General features: G+C 35.1%; 1 protein-coding gene across 4 annotated transcripts in view; it reads left to right on the forward strand.

Annotated features, from left to right (window-relative positions):
* Positions 1-20,607, forward strand: part of DSP (desmoplakin) — a 115,222-nt gene extending 94,615 nt beyond the window's left edge. For 2 of the 4 annotated variants that reach the window (XM_053714718.1, XM_053714717.1), the window contains exons 19-24: positions 4,727-4,889; positions 7,075-7,158; positions 7,258-7,365; positions 10,075-10,173; positions 11,811-14,105; positions 16,855-20,607. In XM_053714718.1, coding sequence (XP_053570693.1) covers positions 4,727-4,889; positions 7,075-7,158; positions 7,258-7,365; positions 10,075-10,173; positions 11,811-14,105; positions 16,855-20,049 — 5,944 coding nt within the window. In that variant the 3' untranslated portion in view covers positions 20,050-20,607. The remainder of the gene's footprint in view (positions 1-4,726; positions 4,890-7,074; positions 7,159-7,257; positions 7,366-10,074; positions 10,174-11,810; positions 14,106-16,854) is intronic. The other 2 variants (XM_053714719.1, XM_053714720.1) reach the window with 2 other exon arrangements.
* Positions 20,608-22,300: the final 1,693 nt, after the last annotated feature.

Here is a 22,300-nt window from a genome sequence, read left to right on the forward strand (position 1 = left end):
GCAGCCAGTGAGTGTTACTTAGTGCACTGTCTAATCGACGGCGTGACCGACCCGTGTGTGAGACTGTCAGTCTCAGTCAGAGGCAGAGCTCAGTTCCTTGTCAGACAGACTAGTCCATCTCAGCCTCAGTCAGGAGTAAGGACAGGACTCAGGAGCGTACTGTCTACTAGCCTAGCCAGAGGTAGGTGATGCGGTCAGACAGAGGAGTCAGTGCTTTAACTGTTATTATTAGACAATGACATCACAATACACACACTAATGTCTAATACAGTTAGGAATTGTGAATGTTGTCAAACTTGTCAATGTGTCATGTGATGATGATATTATGATCACATTGACAAGTTTGACAACATTCACAATTGCTAACTGTATTAGACATTGCATGGTGTGGGTTGGGTATAATAATAATAATTAATTATACTGCGAATGTGCATGCCTTGTTCAGTGACCTGACCAGTCACCAGTCTCACTGTGGGAATTTGAGAAGATCATCTGCCGCACGCACTGGGCAGCTCTGGGCTCCTCAACTAAGTTTACAGATCGTGCTGCTGCTTCCCTCCTCCCCCCTCTCAGCAGCTGTCAGAAATCCCCCCAAAAAAAGAGTAACGCTTTGACTGCCAGAGAGAGAGCTGATAAGCGTCTGTTCAGGCAGCCAAAGTTAAATCAAACAAACTTAGTTAATGTAATTAGCCTTGTGTAATTTGCTGCAAAGGTCAGGGTTTACCTTTACATTGTCTGCTCTGCTGATGTAAAAGTAAACCCTGACCTTTGCAGCAAATTACACAAGGCTAATTACATTAACTAAGTTTGTTTGATTTAACTTTGGCTGCCTGAACAGACGCTTATCAGCTCTCTCTCTGGCAGTCAAATCGTTACTCTTTTTTTGGGGGGATTTCTGACAGCTGCTGAGAGGGGGGAGGAGGGAATCAGCAGCACGATCTGTAAACTTAGTTGAAGAGCCCAGAGCTGCCCAGTGCGGCAGATGATCTTCTCACAATGTGACAATGAGAAGCAGCAGGTCAGCCAAAGCAGTCTCAAATTCCCAATCACAATAATCCCCCAGCCAGCCTCAATCCACACTTTGTATAGTGTTAAGTGCACTGCTCACAATGCTGCAGATCAAGGTGCTTAACTTTAAATGCTTACAGTGCTCTGCCCCTCCAGCCCCCAATGACCTCACTGCAGCCAGCACACAGGAGAGAAAAGTTAGGGGATAACTGTTCCTCCAAATAAATGTAATGCTGTAATTCCATTGAATAGCAGTATATATGTATATATATATATATATATATATATATATATATACACACACACAGTATATATATAATCTTCTCTTTTACTACTATGCAGATGTGGTTCCTGACCAAGGCATTTATATTTGTACATATATATATATATATATATATATATATATATATATATATATATAGTAAAGCAAGATAGCGTCAGCACTTATTCATACAAAATTCCATTTTATTGAGGCAACAGACAAAGTTAAAAACAGCGACGTTTCGAGTCAACACAGACCCTTAGTCATGCAATGACAATGACTTGCATGACTAAGGGTCTGTGTTGACTCGAAACGTCGCTGTTTTTAACTTTGTCTGTTGCCTCAATAAAATGGAATTTTGTATGAATAAGTGCTGACGCTATCTTGCTTTACTATATTCACATATGTGGGCTGGCAGACCCCACTCAGCGGACGTGCACTACTTTAATCCTGGAAAAGGTTGCTGAAAAAATGCTGAAATAATAGCATTAAGAAAGGTGCTGGACTTACCTGTTAAAGTTGTTTTATATATATATATATATATATATATATATATATATATATATATATATATATATATATATATATACACAGAAAAATGTGATTGTATAACAGGTGAATACATGTTTTTTGAATCCCTTTATCTTTTTCCCATGTCTCCCATCATTTTTGTTCATGTCTCTCTCTTTGCCCTCCATCTGTTTTTCACTATTCAAATCTTTCTCTCTTCTCTCTCATTCCCTTCTTTATCACTTTGACACTTTTCCTGTTTCCCACTTTAATCCTGTCACCTCTTAGTTTTTGATCCCTCAAACTCACCTCAGCCGGATGTGTTTTATGGCTACTGAATGTCTCTTGTGTCGCTATGTGTTTTTTTTATATCAAGATTTGAGAAAAAAGTTTAGGAAACCAGATACTTTTGGTGGAGTATGTGAGTGTGAGTAAGTGAATGAATGTATGTGAGTATGTATGTGTGTATGCATGTATGTGAAGCCCCAAGACAGTAGTAGTAATCATTTTAAAAATATTGAGTTAATATCAGTCTAATTTCAGGTTCTGTATTATCTGTATAAACTAGGATTATTTGTGGTGTCCTGCTATACAGATGCCGGAGGGTTAGTATTTTAATCTTTACTTGCTTATTTTGTTCATGTGCTATAAAGGTATTCTTCCACCAAGGATGTGCTTGAGAAGAGGATAAGGGAGATAAGGAGCTTGATGATTTAACCTACATAAAGAAAATATTATGGCTAAATTATAATACTAGTACTGGTACTTTAACTATGTGTTTACCCCCTTTGTGGGTGGAGCTGAGGGGTGGGGCTTTATTTCAAGGGGTGAGGTCTTGCGCCCCACCATCTTGAAAATTCACCAGCCGCCAATGATTATATATATATATATATATATATATATATATATATATTTACACACTATACTACGTGTGTGTTTCTCTGGAGTATCATAGCCATTGCCTCCCCAGTCTCTGACCTCACCGCACGTCACTGATATATATATATATATATATATATATATATATATATATTATATATATACATATATATATATATGTACAGGGTGTATATATATATCTATACTATAATTGCGTTTGTAACGTGTCCGTCGCCAGTTGCGCACACATCCTCAAAGGAATGTTGACTGCGCGAGGCAGCCAAAAGAATCCCTAATCTTAAAAACAAAAAGAAACCTCAGAAATAAATAAAAATCCAAAGACTAAGCCCCAAATAGGTACTCACCGTTCCTGAAGTCCGACGGAGAAGGTCTTCTCCCAGGCGGGTCCATCATCTTCTATCTTCATCCGGAGCGAAGGTGCGGAGCTGGCTTCCCTGATGCATGGATCCTCATCGGCAGTCTTCAGCGGGAGCGGTCCTCGGCGACCGACTGGAGGCTCCTCTTCATGTGATCATCCGTCACACACTGAAGATTGAATGCAAGGTACCCCATATTTATTGAGGTACCTTGCATTCATTCCGGATGAAGATAGAAGATGATGAGCCGCCTGGAAGAAGACCTTCTCCGCCGTACTTCAGGAACAGTGAGTACCTAGTTGGGGCTTAGTCTTAGGCTTTTTTTATTTTTGTGTGTTTTTTTTTTTTTTTTTTTTTTTTAGATTAGGGTTGTTTTGGCTGGGAAAGAGCTGATTGCCCTTTAAGGGCAGTAAAAGAGCTGAATGTCCTTTTAAGGGCAATGCCCATACAAATACCCTTTAGGGGCAATGGGTAGTTTAGGGTGTTTTTAGTGTTAGGTTTTATTATTTTGGCGGGTTTAATTGTTATTTTTTGTAAGTGAAAGAGCTGTTTAACCTTGAGCAATGCCCTACAAAAGGCCCTTTTAAGGGCTATTGGTGGTTTAGTTTAGATTAGATTAGGGAGTGTTTTTTTTTTTTTTTTTTTTTTTTTTTTTTATAGCAGTATTAGTTTAGGTTTAAATTTTTTATTTTAGATAGCTTTGTTTATTTTTTTTCTGTAATTTTACTTTTTTTTTATTTTTTGTAACTTTAGCTTGGGGGTTTGTATTTTTTAAACATAGACTGCTCTCTGGGCAGGCTTATCGCCTTGTGTGTATGTGTATATATATGTGTGTGTGTATTTATAAACAAATAGAACATATTCTGGTATGTGAAGAACATTGGAATGTGAAATATTCATATTTTCATGTTAGCGCACTGTAGAAAATGCGATCGTGTTTGTGCAAGAGTAAAGGTGTTAGGTTTTTTTCTACTCTTCACACTTCATTGAAGTCTAAGGGGGAATACATTAATGTGGTCACAAAATTCAAACGGGTTAGCTCTTGTGCAAAAACGTTTTACTTTTCCACTTGTAATATGCGTGTTAACTGATGCGCACAAAAAGCCTCCTTCTAGTGGAGTTAATGCGCAAGCTCAATGTACCGCTCCACTCGTTAGGTAGAGCATAGTAAGTTTGTTTCAGTTTAACTTGGACAGGTCATTTTTTTCAGTAGAAAATTACCTTTAATTGTTCATTTAAATACATTTGGATAGTATGTTGTTTTTTTATTTAATGTCCACATGAAAGGGCAATAATAGTGAAGAAATTACATGCTCCCCACAAAGGGGTTAAACACACAGTAGAAGTACTGATCCAATCAGTGGTGCTAGTTACAACTCTGGACCAGCAATGCTCTGCAGATCCTGAGAGGTACTTTTACTGTTTGTTTAATCCCTTTGCTGGTTTAAACACATAGTAGTGCAGGGTCACTAGTCTTAACATTGCATGCTCTAACTAATTTGACCATGTTGTTTTTCCACTGTTGTGGCCCTTAATAAAATCTTTCTCTCTCTGCCTAAAAAATGCAGCTTACAATACAGTTTCTTGTGTCCGAAGCATTAAGAAAAAAAAGTGATCTTTCCATATATGCTGTAGTAATCATTTTCACAAACCTGGCAAGGGAGTCATTTTATTCCTTTATATTTTACAGATCATGGGAACTGGAGAAACAAGGCAAGCAACTGAGAAATTATAGAGACATGTACCAGAATGTGAGCAAGTGGATCAGTGATACCAAACACAAACAAGACATCATTGAATCAGCCAAACTTTCAGACGCAAATACCATTGCAAGATACATAACTGACCAAAAGGTACACATATACATAGTTAGTCTTATGATTTGTATACTTCATGTTAACTGGATTTTATCTGATTTCCAGCAATGTAAAATTCTACCATGGCTATGCTAGTTTTGCAAATCCGCCATATTCTGTCGCTTGTTTACAATGCAGTTACATAATAAAAACACTTGCAATCTTAGACTAAAGGGTTATAGAAGTTTATATTTATTTTCTTTGATGTATTGCCTATGATTCATTTTTATTGGTGTGATATATATTAAGTTGCTTAGAAATAATTTATTTACATTTATTTTGTAATTGAAATAGCTGCTTGTGTTTGTTGGAACTGCACCAATACTGCTTGCTATACAACAACTATTTAAGCAAGAAACAGCAACAGAAATTAAACTCATAGGGGGTGGGAGAGAACCCAGCCCATTTGAAAGGGTGTTCCTGCAACTGCTTAGAATGCAATGACCTGTTTGTCTGAGTAAATTGACCCTTTAAGCATTAGAATGATTTTACTGTTAGGAAATCTGTGCCAAATACAGCACAGAAGAAGATGTGTATATTTATGTGGGTGAGACAAGAACAAGTAAAGATTTAAGAAAAATGTTGGATATTACGGGGTCACATATTTTCTTTGTTAAGAGTTGACATAGGGATAATTAGTCTCCCTGATGCACAGAGACCCGGAGTGACCATGCATTTTGTTTTTAATTGTGCTCATGATTTGGCAAAGCATGTTCACAATTTATTTAACCCCTTTGCTACTGGGACATTTAGAGAAGGACTTGCCCAAAATACTGGAGAATGTTTAGCATTTTTGCTATTTACTACATTTAAACAAAAATAGAGCCTTGTTTTTTTTTATTTACCTGTCAAAACTATATATTTTTTTTAAATAGACAACACAGGGTATTGATCTAGGCCAAATTTTGTATATTTCATGCCACCATTTCACCGCCAAATGTGATCATATAAAAAAATTGCTAACTTTTTCTCAAACTTTCACTAAAATTATTTACATATGGCTTGTGCATTCATGGCACAAATGGTTGTTAAAGCTTCTCTGGTATCTCCTTTGTTCAAAAATAGCAGACATACATGGCTTGCCATTTCTTTTTGGTAATTAGAATGCTGCTAATTGCAAATGCGTATCACTCTTTTCTATTATGTTCAACAGTGAAAGGGGTTAATCAGGTCGATTATAAGGTTAATTTTAGCTTTAATGAAGAAATTACCCTCCCACCTGACTTTTTCCACCCCCTGATCCCTACCTGATCTCTCCCAAACAACTCTCTTCCCTCCCTTACCCCCTCAGGGACTGGCAGACAGTCTTCCAGTATGCAGTTAAGTTTCTTTTTATTTCTTTTTCTTTTTTCTGCAGTGTAGTGATCCTCCTCACCCCTCCCACCTCCCTGATACTCCCAAATAGCTCTCTAACCCTCCCCCTCCCACTACTTGTGGCCATCTATAAAATACCAATATATTATTATTATTATTTTAATTTATTTATTTTCTGTAGTGTAGGGCCATCCCACTGCCTCCCCTTCCCTCCTCCTTCCCCCTCCACTGCTGGACCGTCCACCCCCCTCCCTGATTCCCTCCCGTTGGCAACAGCAGATGATTGTTACAGATGGTGACACACACAGTATCACTGTCTGTAATGATCTGGCTAGTGTCACCGTCTGTAACGATATGGCATCTGCCTTCATATAGAACCGATCACGCTCCTGTTCCATATAAAGACAGATGCCATAAGTTCAGGATCTCCAGCTCTCGGCTGTAACTTAACAGCCGAGACTGGTGAAGCTTCCTGCAGCTCTGATCAATATATACGTCATGCAGTGCGATAAGCAAAGTACCATCTGATGTGTGTGTGTGTATATATATATATTATATATATATATATATGTCATATTGGGTTAAGGGGTTAAGCTTCCCCCTTTTTTTTTCTAAATCGTGCCCATATTTTGTTAAAACGTGGACACAATTTCATTAATAGTCGACTTGATCGTGAGCATAGTTAAATAAAATGTGCTTGTGAACAAATAAAGCTCACACACGCTTTCACAAATTAAACACACAAAGTACTACAATGTGTGCGCGTTAATGAAAGTAACAATAATGCCATGTGCATTCTGAAAGCATTTGTTGGATTGAATGTATGGTAGTTTATTTTGTTATAAAATTGATTTTTTTATTTTTGCAGAATCTGAATTCAGAAATTCAAGGTAAAAGAGACAATGTGGAAGAAGTCCTAAAGACAGCTGACCAATGTGCTTCAGGCATTAAGGTACAATACTTACTACACCATTTATTCTTGGGAATAAACTATGTAGAAAGAGGTAAATATTCTGTACGGTAATTAATGTTTTACTCAATTGTATTTTAGGATTATGAGCTCCAACTGGCTTCTTACAGCTCAGGCCTGGAAACCTTACTGAATATCCCAATAAAAAGGACCATGGTCCAGTCACCTTCAGTAATCATAATGCAAGAGGTAACTTAGCAATAAGGACGTTGAGATGTGTTTGTTTTGTGTGAGTTTTGAGGAAAACCATTAAATGACACCAAGATTATTGATCTTTTGTATTATTTAATATTCAATGACAAAAACAATTTAAATTCTCACTCTAAGGCACACAGGCTGGGATATGCCTGGATTCAATTGTTAAATTGGTGGAAATGTTAAAACTTAACTGTCCCGCTTATCCAACTGATTCAATATTCTTTCAAAATAATGAGACCATTGCTGAAACATTGTAGCCTTATTCTAATTGCCATTGCATGAAGCATCTGCTTGAATTTAGGAATAATAATGTGAGTTAAATGATGTTGCCAAATGTATGACATAGAGTTTAAGCAAGCACTAACTAGGGATGGGCGAATGTGTAAATTTCCGAATTTGAATGTTAGAACGAATGTTATTACCGAAAATCGAATTATAAATCTGAATGTTGATACGAACGAATATTCTTAAAAATTCTATAATCGAATGCTATATACAGTTTTTGAATGTCACTTTCGAATTAGAATGTTTATAATTAGATCGAATGTCCACATTCGAAATTTCAAATTTAACATTTTATTTAACAAATACTATTCAGAAGTTCAATAGTTCATGTGGTAGGCAATCTAGTAAATTGATACATAATAGATACAAATATATCAATTTGAATGTTTCTATTTTGATCGAATATTGCATAAATTCGAATATTACATTTAAAGAAAGCATTAGAAATACTATTACAAACATATAAATTAGAATTTTTCAAATTTTAATATTGCATAATTTGAATATTACATTTAAAGAAAGCATTAGAAATACTATTACAAATATATAAATTTGAATTTTTTGAAACGAATATTTTCGAATATTGTTGTAAAATTCAAAACCGAACATTCGAAAATTGAATGTTAGAATGTAATGTAAACATTTGAAATTCGATTTGAACGAACAAATGTGTTAAAATCGTTTCATTTTTCGAATGTTACGAAACATTCGCCCATCCCTAGCAATAACCCATTTATTTGTTGAATTTGATATTCTCTTTGGCGTTTTAATGTTCATGCAATATTTATTAGAAGCATTTGTTGCAATATTCCTCTTTTAAGTGTGCATGCGGCCCACTTCTGATACATCTGTAGGTCGTATGCACCTGAGTTTCCTGTCTGCACATACAGTGCTATCAGTGATGTCACCTAGAGAATTTTAAAAGCCAGTGTTATGTTCCTTTTTAAATACATGTAACAAATGTTATAAATAGGAGGTCAAGTGGACTTGAACTGAGAACATTGTAAACACAAGTTGGGTACCTTATCTTTGATAGGCTTAGGATATTGCAGTAGGAACAAATACATATAAATGTATTCAATGGGATTTAAAACCTAGATGCTGGCAGTGAAAGTCAAGTGTCTTCTGTGTCTGTACCATAATAATTATTTGTCATTTGTCATTTCTGTATCTCTTTTTCATTTCACTATTAATATAGTTAGGCAATTTATCTTTAGGTTCATTTTAAAGTTTTATATGCAAATGGCATTCAACAGGATTGTTTTGTCCATATTATTAAACCTCCAAAAATAAAATTCCATGTACCCTAATATAAACTAAGTGCAAACATTATATTAGGGTAACATATTTAGTATGTTAATAAAAATTAGGCTAATGTCGATGTGTAAACATTTGCTACTTTAGATATGATCTATTGTGCATAATTGTATTTACAGTGGAGATTTTTCCGCCTCACTTTGAGGTGGCAGTAAACTTGGCACAAAATGATGTTCATATAAGCGTTTTATTTATATTACATAATATCATGAATATGTTATAATATTCAAATAAAACTATTATCTTTTTATGTTACCCCAGTGACCACTAAATAGTTTATTATTTCAGATTTCAGGGTATGATTGACCCCCTGGGAAGATTCCTTTTCCCTGTCTATGATTTGGGCTCATGATATCTACTGCTTGCTTCCCTGTGTGTGTGTGGGGGGGGCGCTGAAGAAATAATATGTGCATGTGTGAGATATCTACTTGGGTAGGCTAGTTTCAGGAGTGCATGTGATATCAGTTCAATGGTGCGGTCAGTCCAATTGACAAAACTGTGGGGCGTGGGAGGAGAGTGTTTTGTAAGGTCATTTCTAGGGTTAATATTTGAGTGAAGCACAGCAGTGATTATTACTGCACGCAATGCTCTAATCTAAACAATCTATGTTTAATGTGTCTTTACTATATATTGATACTATTTTAGAAAAATAAAATAATTTCTCAAGCATATTCTGAGGCGCTCGGTATAAAACAAAAGGGGGTACAAATTAAATAGAACTTCTATGCAGACACTTTAAATGCAGACACTTTAAACGTTACGAGAGACTTGACAGTACAAACTGATTTAGGAGGACTCCTCCTCCAAAGAGCTTGCAGTTTAGAGATATATGTACAAATCCCTTATATAGTAGATATGCAACTAGATGAAGTATATCAAGCGCTACCTACCCGTTTGAGATTGTGTTCTGATATAAATATAAAATCTTTGTATTAAAATTTAATGATCAGATTGTGTTAAAAAGTTTCATTTCACACTGAATTCTCTTTGTAAATGTTCAGCTGTTTCATATGTTTCATATTGCAGTTTATTAAACTAACCCATGACAACCTTGCCATGTTTTATTTGTCTCATTTTAATTCCATTTTCTCTTTATAGTCTGCTGACCTTCAAGCACGTTACATTGAACTTCTTACCAAAGGAACAGATTCTTACAGACTTCTGAATGAATGTTCAAAGAACATTGAAGATATAAAGGTAATGATGCCTTGCATATGATTTTATCTATGCCATACAAGAGAAGTTTTCCATCAAAATATTATGTATAATAAAACAACTTTGCACTATACTTTTATTATTTATTTTGTCCCCTTTTCCTGTAACTAAGTCTGGAATCTGGATTTTCCAGTCTTGAAGACTGAAAGAGCTCAAAGCAGGTTCACAAGCATAACCTTGCCACATATCAGTCTCTAATTTACAGCGTTTAATTCATTTCTGATGAAGCCAAACAATGGAGACTTAGTTAAAGGGACAGTCAACACCAGAATTTTTGTTGTTTTAAAAGATAGATAATGCTTTTATTACCCATTCCCCAGTTTTGCATAACCAACACAGTTATAATAATACACTTTTTACCTCTGTGATTTAACTTGTATCTAAACATCTTCTGACAGCCCCCTGATCACATGACATTTTATTTATTATCTTTTGACTTTGATTTTAGCCAATTAGGGCAGTGTCTGCCACAATCCACGGGCGTGCTCACAATGTTATCTATAGGGTTTACCTGAACTAGCTCTCCCCTGCTGTGAAAAGCAAATACAAAAGCATGTGATTAGAGGCGGCCTTCAAAGGTTTAGAAATTATCATATGAGCCTTCCTAGGTCTAGCTTTCAACTAAGAATACCAAAAGAACAAAGCAAAATTGGTGATAAAAGTAAATTGGAAAGTTGTTTAAAATTACATGCCCTATTTGAAACATGAACGTTTTTTTTTTACTTGACTGTCCCTTTAAAGTTAACACAATACCAATAGCAAGCCCTGTCTTCTCCCGGTGCAATTATTAAAAATAAGAAAAGTTGTGGGTGTAGTTTGACAATTGAAAAAGAATTGCAGCAAACAAGGTGTAAACCTGTTCTAATAACGCACCTTTGATAAGGACTAAAACATTGTTAAACGTTTATAAGGCCTGTCCCCTTTTTAGGCAAGCTGCCTTTATAAATTTACAACCTCCTTTAATTAAGCCCCCGCCCCCAAACTATTCTTAAGTGGTACTGTATATTTGTTTGTAGCCTTAGTTAACATTCCTTATCTGTTAACAAAACTGCTCTTTTATTCTTTGATTGTGTAAATACTGCAATTTTAACAAAGACGGTTTAGTTCAGTGTTCATTATCATTAACATTTGTATCTAAAGCTACTTATGGGGGTCAATTTATTATTGTCGAATTAGGCCAATTCACCCTGTTTCTGTGCAAGCCTTTAAGCTTGCCGGAAACAGGAATTAAGAAGCAGCGGTCTATAGACCACTGCTCCTTAACTCATACGCCACCTCTGAGGCTGCGTATAGCAATCCACCCGATCCTATACGATCGGGCTGATTGACACCCCCTGCTAGCGGCCGATTGGCCGCGAATCTGCAGGGGGCGGTATTGCACAAGCAGTTCACTAGAACTGCTTGTTCAATGCTGAATACGAACAGCGTATGCTGTCCGCATTCAGCGATGTCTGATGGCTGTAGCGTATCATGTCCGCCAGACTTTAATAAATTGACCTCATGAAATCAGGGCACAGATCAGCTGATAATTTGCAAGATAGTATGTTACATGTAAAAGGAAATTAGTTTTTTTTCTCCAGATTTAAAATGTTTATTTGCTTTTTCTTTTTTCTTTGTAGATGAAAAATACTAGAATTGAATTACTGGAGGAAGAACTTCGGCTTTGCAGGGATGCAAATTCTGACAGCTCCCATAAGAATAAATTCCTTGATCAAAACCTACAAAAATATCAGAATGAATGTTCAGAGTATAAAACAAAGCTACTTTTACTAGAAGACTTGAAGAGAAAATCAGAAATGGATGGCAACACTGCTAAACAGAACCTGGAAAAATGTTATAGTCAAATAACAGAGCTTAATGAAAAGATTACAAGGCTCACTTATGAGATAGATGATGAGAAAAGGAGGAGGAAGGCAATAGAGGATAGGTGTGAACTACAAAAGAATGAGTTTGACCAGTTTCATAAAAAGAGGCAGTCTGATCTGGATACTATCAACCGGCAAAAAATAGAAACTGAAAAGATAACCAAGGAGAAGGAGTATGAAATAGAAAAACTGAAGATCCTACTTAAGGACGAGAGCCAGCGGAAACGGGAATATGAAAATGAGCTATCAAAGGTAAGGAAGCAGTATAGTGATGAAATCAGTAGTTTGAGGAGCAAGTATGAATCTGAAATAACCATTACGAAGACCACAATTCAGCAAATAAGTGCTCAAAAAGAAGAGGATACCCATGATCTTAAATCACAACTGGAAAAACTTGCAAGAGAAAACAGAGACTTGACTCAAGAAATTACCAGACTTAATGACAACATTGTAAAGACAAATGAACAAAGGAGAAGAGCAGAAGAAGACGCTCTTCAGCAAAAAGCCTCAGGTTCTGAGCTGTCGCAGAAAAAGCAACATTTAGAAATAGAATTGCAGAAGCTAATACATGTTCATTCTGAAGATACGTCAAGGTACAAGTTGTCACTGGAAGATGCTGCTCGGACCATACAGGAAAGGAACATTGAGATTGACAAGTTAAAGTACCAACTTCAAGAGGAGGCAGCACGTCAGAGACAATACGAAAATGAGCTTGTTAAGGTAAGAAACAGTTATGATGAACAGCTTATAACTTTAAGGAGCAAGTATGAGACAGAAATTAATATCACAAAAACCACCATCCATGAGATAACTGTTAAGAAAGATGATGACATTAATAATATGCATACTCAGTTGGAAAATTTATCAAGAGAAAAGAGAGACTTACTGACTGAAGTCAATAGACTGAAAACCTCAATAACACAAATGACAAATAACCTCAGAAAAACAGAAGATGATGCACACCAGCAGAAATCCTATAGCTCAGAATTATCTCAGAAAAGACAGCAGCTGGAGATTGAACTTAAACAAATAAACATCCTTAGAAATGAAGACGAGCAGAGGCACAAAAAGTCTTTGGAGGATGCTGCTAAAACTATTCAGGACCGTAATAAGGAAATTGAAAGACTAAAAAAACTCATAGATGTTGAAACAGATCAAAGAAAAAAACTTGAAGGTGAGCACGTTAAATTGCAGAGAACCCAGTTTGACCTGCAGAAAGCCAACAGCAGTGCAACAGACACCATAAATAAGTTAAAGATTCAAGAACAAGAATTAATAAGACTTAAAGCAGACTATGAAAAACTATCACTGGAAAAACAAGGGAAAGAGAATGAAATAGGTAGACTACAAACCAGCCTTAAAGACATGCAGAGGGATAAAAATAAGCTTGATGAGGAAATAAACAGACAAAAAAGAATTGCAACAGATGAGCATGCTACTAATAAGAAATTGGAAGAAGAGTTAGAAGCTTTAAGAAGAACCAGCAATGAACAAATGAAAAAGATTACACAACTTACACAACAAATCGAACAAATTACTATAGTAAAAAAACAGAACGAAGATGACTTGAGGCAGCAGAGGGAGTCTTTAGACAATCAACTTAGAGAAAAGCAAAGGAAAGTTGATGAGTTGAATAATCTTGTAGTTGAGGTGGAAAGCTTACGTCGACAGCTGCATGTAGAGCAAGAAAACTTGAGGCAGGCTCATGGCAGAAATGAACATCTGCAGAAGACTATTGAAGAGAGAAACAAGAGCCTTAATGAGAGTAAAATAGAGATAGAAAGGCTTCAGTCCATCACAGAAAACCTGACTAAAGAGCATCTCAGGTTAGAAGAAGAGCTGAGATATTTGAGGCTAGAATACGATGAAGTAAAGAAGAGCAAAGATGAGGTAGATGGTGAAAAAATGGCAACTATAACGGAATTAAAGAACCAGCTGCAAACAAGCAACAAACGATCTCTGGAACTCCAGGGCGTGATTAATGATTTACAGAAAGAGAGGCAAAATTTGAAACTGGAGATTGAAAAATTCCAAAAGCAAGCAATAGAGGTATTCCGTCGTATGTCAAAGTAATTTTACGTTATATACAGGGGACAGTGATAAATATTTGTATATTTAGCTATGTATTAGTTATTGTCTAAATATAATCCTACCAACATTTAGGGGGAGAAGACAAAAAAAAAGTTCAATGTTAATATGATGTGTATTTTATTGCATTTTATATTTTGATATTTACCAATATATTCAATGTTTAAATAGTTTTAATATACAATACGTAATTATACTGTAAATACTCAATACATAGGGCAAGATTACAAGTGGCACGCTATTGTTAGCGCTGGAAGCAATATGCAATATTACTACCGCAATAACTTAAGCATATATTAGTTGAAAGAAAACAAAATGTATGCTCATTAGGTTTAGAGCGAGTGAAGATTTAGTGTAAAGTGTAAGGGTTAAAAAAATGTGCACCAAACACATCAAAATACATTAAAATAAAGTGTTACACTCATAAATACAGTTTTTGATAAAAATGATTCATATAAATATTAATTACAAATGTTAAATGTATATGGTATTTGAAAAGGTTTTTGACTGGAAAGGGCTATAATGTGTGTATGTATGTATATATATATATATATATATATATATATATATATATATATATTCTGGAACAGAAGAGGGAAGGGCGCACAGCAAAGGAGTCCTCTCTGGTGTAGTATGTTAGGTAAACTGAATGTATAATAGAAAACAATGCCAAATGGACACTCATGTTTTTCCACCTCAACTCCTATGAGGTATGGATATGGCACTGGGGTGCATTAAGCCTCTATGGATTGCAGCCTTGTTCTCCTTATTTTCCCAGCAAACATTCTTCTCTCTAGATCCAATCCTCACCTCCCCAACAGAAGCTTAACCGTTTTGGAAGAGAGTCTAAAAATCTATGCAGTGGGTCTGTATACACCCTCAGCCCAGGAATGGAGATATGGGCATAAAACGGCTTGTTCACAGACACAAGTTATTAAGCATAAAAGTGAAACAAATATTAAAAGCCCACATAAAAATACCGTTACCAGTATATACAACAAACGAGCATTTGTTTAAAAACTCTCCACAAGTTAATAAGAGGAGATAGAGATGGGCCGTAGCACTAATACCGTATCTAGGCTACTGAGGGGGCGTGGCTTGATGCATTTTGCGATGCTATTGGTCGCTTCATCAGAGGTAACTCTGTGTTTTATATGTGTGTGTATTTGTGTGTATATATATATATGTATGTATATATATATATATATATATGTGTGTGTGTATATATGTGTGTTTTTATATATACATGAGTATTTATGTGTTTATATGTGTGTATATATGTATATACATATATACACAAATAAACACATATATACACATGTATAGACATATATACAGTATATACACTTTGGAGACCTTTCCAGTCAAATACATCAAAACTTAAAATCATATTAGTCAATTTCAATATTTTATTATTTGTTTTACTGTGTGTTTAATGTAAATGTTTTACATTCCAATGTTCTTTACAAGTAATAAAATGTTCTTAGTATTTTTAAACATATATATATATATATATATATATATATATATATATATATATATATATATATATATATATATATATATATATATATATATATATATATATATATATATATATATGTGTATAGATATATATTTTTAAAAAAATTATCATATATATAGTAATATATATTTAAAAAAAAAAGAACATTTTCTTCTATGTGAAGAACATTAGCATGTAAAATATTCATAACTACCTTTGGGTTTAGCGCTGTAGGTCTTACCTGGTGTCGGGTTAGTGCAAGATCATTAAGAGTTATGGTTTTTATCAGTGCACTTCATTAAAGACTATGGGGAGAAGACATTAGTGCAGTCACGATATGAAAAGTCAGGTTTTGCTATTGGGCTAATTTTTTACTTTACAACGTGCAATACAATCGCTAACCCACCCGTGTTAAAAGTTTACTTTGCGTTCAGTTAGCGAGCAAGCAGAAAAATCCAATAGAGTGCCACTTGTAATCTGGCCCATACATAGGTCATTATAAATGCTACTATTTTTAATAGACATCAGGATAAAAAAGCCATACATTTTAACATACTAAATACTATACTTATTTAGTTTTATCTGATTTATATAAAATATAAAAGTCACCTTACACATTAGTAAAATGTTAAATAACATGTTTTTCACAGTCATGTGTAACTCTAAATTGTTATTCTTTCTAATCTTTCTAATCAACCTCAGTCTATCTACTGGTCGATAACCTGCTTTTGTGTGTTCATGTATAAGTGTTTAATTAAAATAATTTTCATTGTTTTAATCTTGAAAATTCTGTTAAATTGTGTTATGTCTCCGCTCATTTCTGAAATATATCATTAACTTTTTTGTGTAAACCTTTTTATGTAATGTATCTGTTGTCTTTGTACTTACTAGATAACACTAGAATAAATAAAAAACAGTTACATTCAAAGTATTATTTTCTTTTCCATACATCACATTTTCTATTTATGTAATTTTAGAGTGAGGTTACATGTAAATGATCAAAATATTCTCTTTTTTTTTATTAACTAATTGTGTAAAATCAGTCTTTAAGATTAATATATAAAGTATGTAACCATGGTAGCAAAAGATGACACAAATATAATACGCTATCAAATAGAATGATGAAAATTGTAAAAATGTGACCTGGGGTGAGTTTAGTTACTGTTTGTGTTACATTAAACAATGTTCTTTTTTTTTCTAATATAGGCAAATAATAAGATACAAGACGGCAGTAGCAAATGTACCGAAATTATGCAAGAAAGAGAGAGCCTTTTAATGAAAATAAAACTTTTGGAGCAAGATAAAGCAAGGTTGCAGAGATTAGAGGAGGAGCTGAGTCGAGCAAAGGCAGCATTAGAGTCTGAGAGTTTTAAGAAGCAACGCCTGGAAGAAGAGAAACAGCAGATAAGAAATGACTTCACTCAGTGGAAGAGCCAATATACCCGAAAGGAAGAAGATGTAAAGCGATTTGAAATTGATTGGCAGAGATGTGAGAAAGATAATGCTAGTTTAAAGACTGAAATTGAAAGACTTCAATTAGAGATCAGGTCAATTGAAGAAAGGTACAGACGTAAGCTGGAGGAAACAAATAGAACCAACCAATCTGAGTTAGAATCTCAGAGATTAGCACTGCAAAGAGAGCTGGAAAGTCTTAAGAGACGTCCCATAGGCTCCAGCCAGCAAACTCAGACTGATGAAGACCTGTCCATTGATCCTTCTAAATTTATGTTTGATGGACTCAGAAAAAAGATTACAGCACACCAGCTTCTTGAATGCCAAATCATAAGCAAGGCCACTTTTGAAAAACTGATAAAGAGACAAAAATCAATAGATGAAGTTGCTGCAGAAATTGAACCCTATCTGAAAGGTGCTGGGGCAATAGCAGGAGTTTCTGCTACTCCTAAAGAGAAGTATTCTCTTGTAGATGCCAAAAGGAAGAAGCTCATTTCACCAGAAAGTACAGTAATGCTTTTGGAGGCTCAAGCAGCTACAGGAGGAATAATAGACATACAACGTAATGAGAAGTTAACAGTAGACAATGCTATTGCTAGAGACCTCATTGATTTCCAAGACAGAGAGGCAATTTATACAGCAGAGAAAGCAGTTACTGGCTATAAAGATCCATTCTCAGGAAAAATATTTGCTGTGGCAGATGCTATGAATAAAAATTTGATCACTAGAGAAGTTGGAATTCGCCTTCTTGAAGCTCAGTTGGCAGCAGGGGGTATTGTTGACCCAGTAAATAGTATTTTCCTGCCTATAGATGTTGCACTTTCTCGTGGATTAATTGACAGAGACCTGTACAGAATCTTAAATAATCCTAAAGATGATGCCAAGAATTACCTTGACCCAATTAGTAAAAAAAATGTAAGCTATATGCAACTTCGAGAAAAATGTAGAATTGAACCTCACTCTGGTTTGCTTCTGTTGCCAGTAATGAAGAAAAGTCTATCTTTCCAGGGTATTCGACAACAAGTTACTGTAAATGAGCTAGTGGAGTCTGGTATTCTGCGTGCTACTACAGTAGATCAGCTAGAAACAGGGCAGATCTCTGTAGAAGAAGTCAGTGAGCGAATAAAAGATTTTCTGCAAGGATCCAGTTGCATTGCAGGCATATACAATGAGGCCACAAAAGAAAAATTAGGAATCTATGATGCAATGAAGAAAGGCTTGCTAAGGCCTGGGACTACACTTGAGCTACTAGAAGCTCAAGCAGCCACCGGATTTATAGTTGATCCTGTAAATAATCTGAGACTTCCAGTGGATGAAGCATACAGAAGAGGTCTTGTTGGGATTGAGTTCAAGGAAAAAATGCTATCTGCAGAGAAAGCCGTTACCGGGTACAAAGATCCAGAAACAGGAAACATAATTTCATTGTTTCAGGCTATGAATAAGGAGCTTATAGAGAAAGGACATGGTATTCGTTTGCTGGAAGCTCAGATTGCCACTGGCGGAATTATTGACCCCAAAGCAAGTCATCGATTGCCAGTAGACGTAGCTTATAAACGTGGGTTTTTCAACAAAGAGTTAAACGACATTCTTTCTGATCCAAATGACGATACTAAAGGCTTTTTTGATCCAAATACAGAAGAAAACCTAACCTATTTACAGCTAAAGGAAAGGTGCATCGTGGATGAAAAAACTAACCTTTGCTTGTTGCCACTTAGAGAAAAGAAAAAGTTAGTGACTACGTCCCAAAAAAACACTCTTAGAAAGCGCAGAGTAGTCATAGTTGACCCAGACACAAATAGAGAGATGACAGTGCTAGAAGCATATAACAAAGGCCTTATAGATTACAACACCTATATTGACCTTTCTGAGCAGGAATGTGAATGGGAGGAAATTACAATCACAGGATCAGATGGCTCAACAAGAGTGGTTCTTGTTGATCGAAAAACAGGAAACCAGTTTGATGTTCAAGAATCAATAGATGTAGGTGTAATCAGCAAATCTGATTTTGAAAAATATCGTTCTGGTACTCTTAGCCTTACTGAATTTGCAGATATGATATCCAACAAAAATTTAAGTGATGACGTGTTAATTTCTTCAAGACTTGAATCCTCCTCATCCTCATTATCTTCTCCCAGATTTCGAAGCAGCTCATGGTCAAAAAGTGGCTCATTTTCAGACACATTAGAGGAAATAACTCCTATTGCAGCAATATTTGATACTGAAAACTTAGAAAAAATCTCAATCACAGAAGGAATCAAGCGTGGAATTGTTGATACCATTACTGGCCAGCGCTTGCTAGAAGCCCAAGCTTGCACTGGAGGAATCATCAGCCCTACAACAGGGAAAAGAGTCTCACTCCAAGATGCTGTTACCCAAGGCATTATAGATCCTGACATGTCAGCTAGGTTAAAGCAAGCTCAGAAAGCCTATTTTGGTTTTGAAGGAGTAAGAGGAAATAAAAAAATATCAGCAGCTGAGGCAATGAAGGTTAATTGGCTGCCCTATGAAGCTGGGCAACGTTTTCTTGAGTTTCAGTACATAACGGGAGGCCTCATTGATCCAGAAACACAGGCAAGAGTAACTACAGAGGAGGCAATTAGAAAAACCATGATTGATGGTCGTGTAGCACAAAAGCTACGAGACATAAGCAGCTATCCAAAAATTTTAACCTGTCCTAAAACAAAACTAAAAATATCATACAAAGAAGCAATTGACCGTTCAATGATCGAAGACACAACAAGTCTGCGTATGCTTGAAGCTTCTTCAGTTTCGTCAAAAGGCATAAGCAGCCCATACAATGTATCCTCAGCACCTGGATCACGCTCTGGTTCTCGTCCTAGTTCACGGAGTGGATCCAGAAGGGGAAGTTTTGATGCAACATCCAACTCTTCATCCTCAGGATACAGTTATTCTTTCCAAACAATTAGTAGCTCTTCAGTAGGAATCTAGTTGGTAGTGGGTTTGACTTTTCATGTTTTCTTGCAGAAAATACTGAGTTTGGCTTACAAATTAAAGCCTCTAGAAGAAAATACAAGCTTTTATAATTTTCCACTTTTGAAAATATGTAAAATGTACACTGGTGAACAGTTAAACCTTTCAATGATGGGGTTTTATACTGTTCTGCAGGACCTTTCAAATTTGAATTGGTTCTGGATATGAGTTTATGTATTTAGCAGTGTTTAAGGGTTTTCTGTTTTTACTGTAGTTAACATTTGTTTTACCTTTGCTATAAATACCATTCCACTACTTTATTAAAATGTTTTACCTAGCAAATTTCTTTTGTAAAATCTAATTTTTAGACAATAATCACTCAATGCAGATTCTGCAGTTTAACCTGTTTCATGCCATTTATTTACCATGCCACCTATTCATCATATTAACTTTGTAATTTTCATTCAGTCCTATTAGCTTTACATTTTATGGTACATTGGGCGGTTACATATGTTTTTTTATTCATGTGCTTGATTATTTTTGCTATGCTGACAATAAAGTATGAAACATTTCAAATTCTTGTAGTGTGTAAATGTTATTTACATATACAGCTCTTCAAATTGTAAGGCTACATAGAACTTGTGGTAAGCGTTATAAATAGTTTTGCAACTTTAAGATCAAGACAACTTTGGAAAACCTACAAATAATAAACTAAACTAGAGGCTTGTACAAAGATTTTCATTAACTATATCTTTAAAGAATATGAATAATATATTTTATAAATATTTCCTAGTTAAGAATATTGCAGGTATATGAGTCTTTGCAGTAACAGATTATGTAAGGCTGTAGCTGAGCGGTTGTGCACGGTTGGAATCCATTAGCTTCAAATCATTCCAGGTATTTTGAAGCCCTCCATTAAGACGTGATAGATTTAAAAAAAATTTATTTCTGGGTAAACAAAAAATATTATCAAAATACAATCATTCCATTAAACACTAAAATATGCTAAATATTGAGCCTAATTCCAATTCTTCAGAATTCTGTGCGAAAACGTATGACAACCTGAGTGAGTTTGGGCTTCCTTTTAAACCATTCCATTTTACTAGAAGAGTCAACATTTAAATAATTAAAACTGTGTTAATCAGTAAATGAATGAATAGCAAAATGTAAATTCGTGAAAAACAAGCCATAATGCTGGTTCTTCCAGAAGATTTTTGTAAAGATTTCCATAGACCTTCAAGGAAGCAAAATATATTTTGATGATTATAATTTAGTTCTTCACAAGTTTCATAGTTGTAAAAATGTGATTTAAGCAAAATTTTGAACTTTTATTAAAGAATTTTTTTTTTTATCAAAAGAACAGTAAACACTTTGGCCTTGATCATAATCTATTGGTTGTGGCTTTTTTGGGCCCAAAAAGGAAACCACAGTAGTACTTTTTCATTGATTCCCACACTCACAAATGGGTTGTCGGATCTTTGAGAAAAGTTCTTTTTTTTTTTAATGAGGCTGAAAAGTTCTCAGTAATCACAATACATTTCCGAGTCACTTTTTAACACCTTTTTTAGGCTTTTCAAATTCAACACCGCTAGGCACTTGAAAGGGCATTTTGGACATCTTTAACACTATTTCACAGCTATTTGCAAACAGTCTATTATCTTGCTCATGTTTACAACACTCTGAAATGACCACAGGAGACATTCTAGAGGTTTGTCAACTTACCTGGTATCGTTTCATCCCCATTGGCTGTATATATTGGATAGGGCACATATATACATATGTATAGGTACATATAGGTACATATACATACTGTATGTATATGTGTTGACTATGTAATACCCTGTACAGCTAAGGGGATCTACAGGAAAGGTAAATTTAATTTTCATTTTTAATATTTGATTAAGTCACACTCATCTTGATTATCAATAACCGCACTGGCGTTATTAAAATTATTTTTTAATAACTCCATGTATTTTTATTCATGTGTCAGAGCAAACAATTTTAAACAACTGTCCAATTTACTTCTATTATCCAATCAGTTTTGTTCTTTTTGTATCCTTTGTTGAAAAGCTACTTAGGTAGGCTCAGGAGCTGGGAATGACCTTTTGTTTTGTCTCATCAATGTGTTCAGCTAGCTACCAATAGAGCATTGTTGCTCCTGCAATAAGGGATGATACCAATAGAATGAAGCAAAAATGATTATAGAAGTAATTTGGAAAGTTGTTTAAAATTGTATGGTCTATGTGAATCATGGGAAAAAAATGTTGAG

Source organism: Bombina bombina, chromosome 5 (assembly GCF_027579735.1).
Source record: "Bombina bombina isolate aBomBom1 chromosome 5, aBomBom1.pri, whole genome shotgun sequence".
Classification (NCBI taxonomy): domain Eukaryota; kingdom Metazoa; phylum Chordata; class Amphibia; order Anura; family Bombinatoridae; genus Bombina; species Bombina bombina.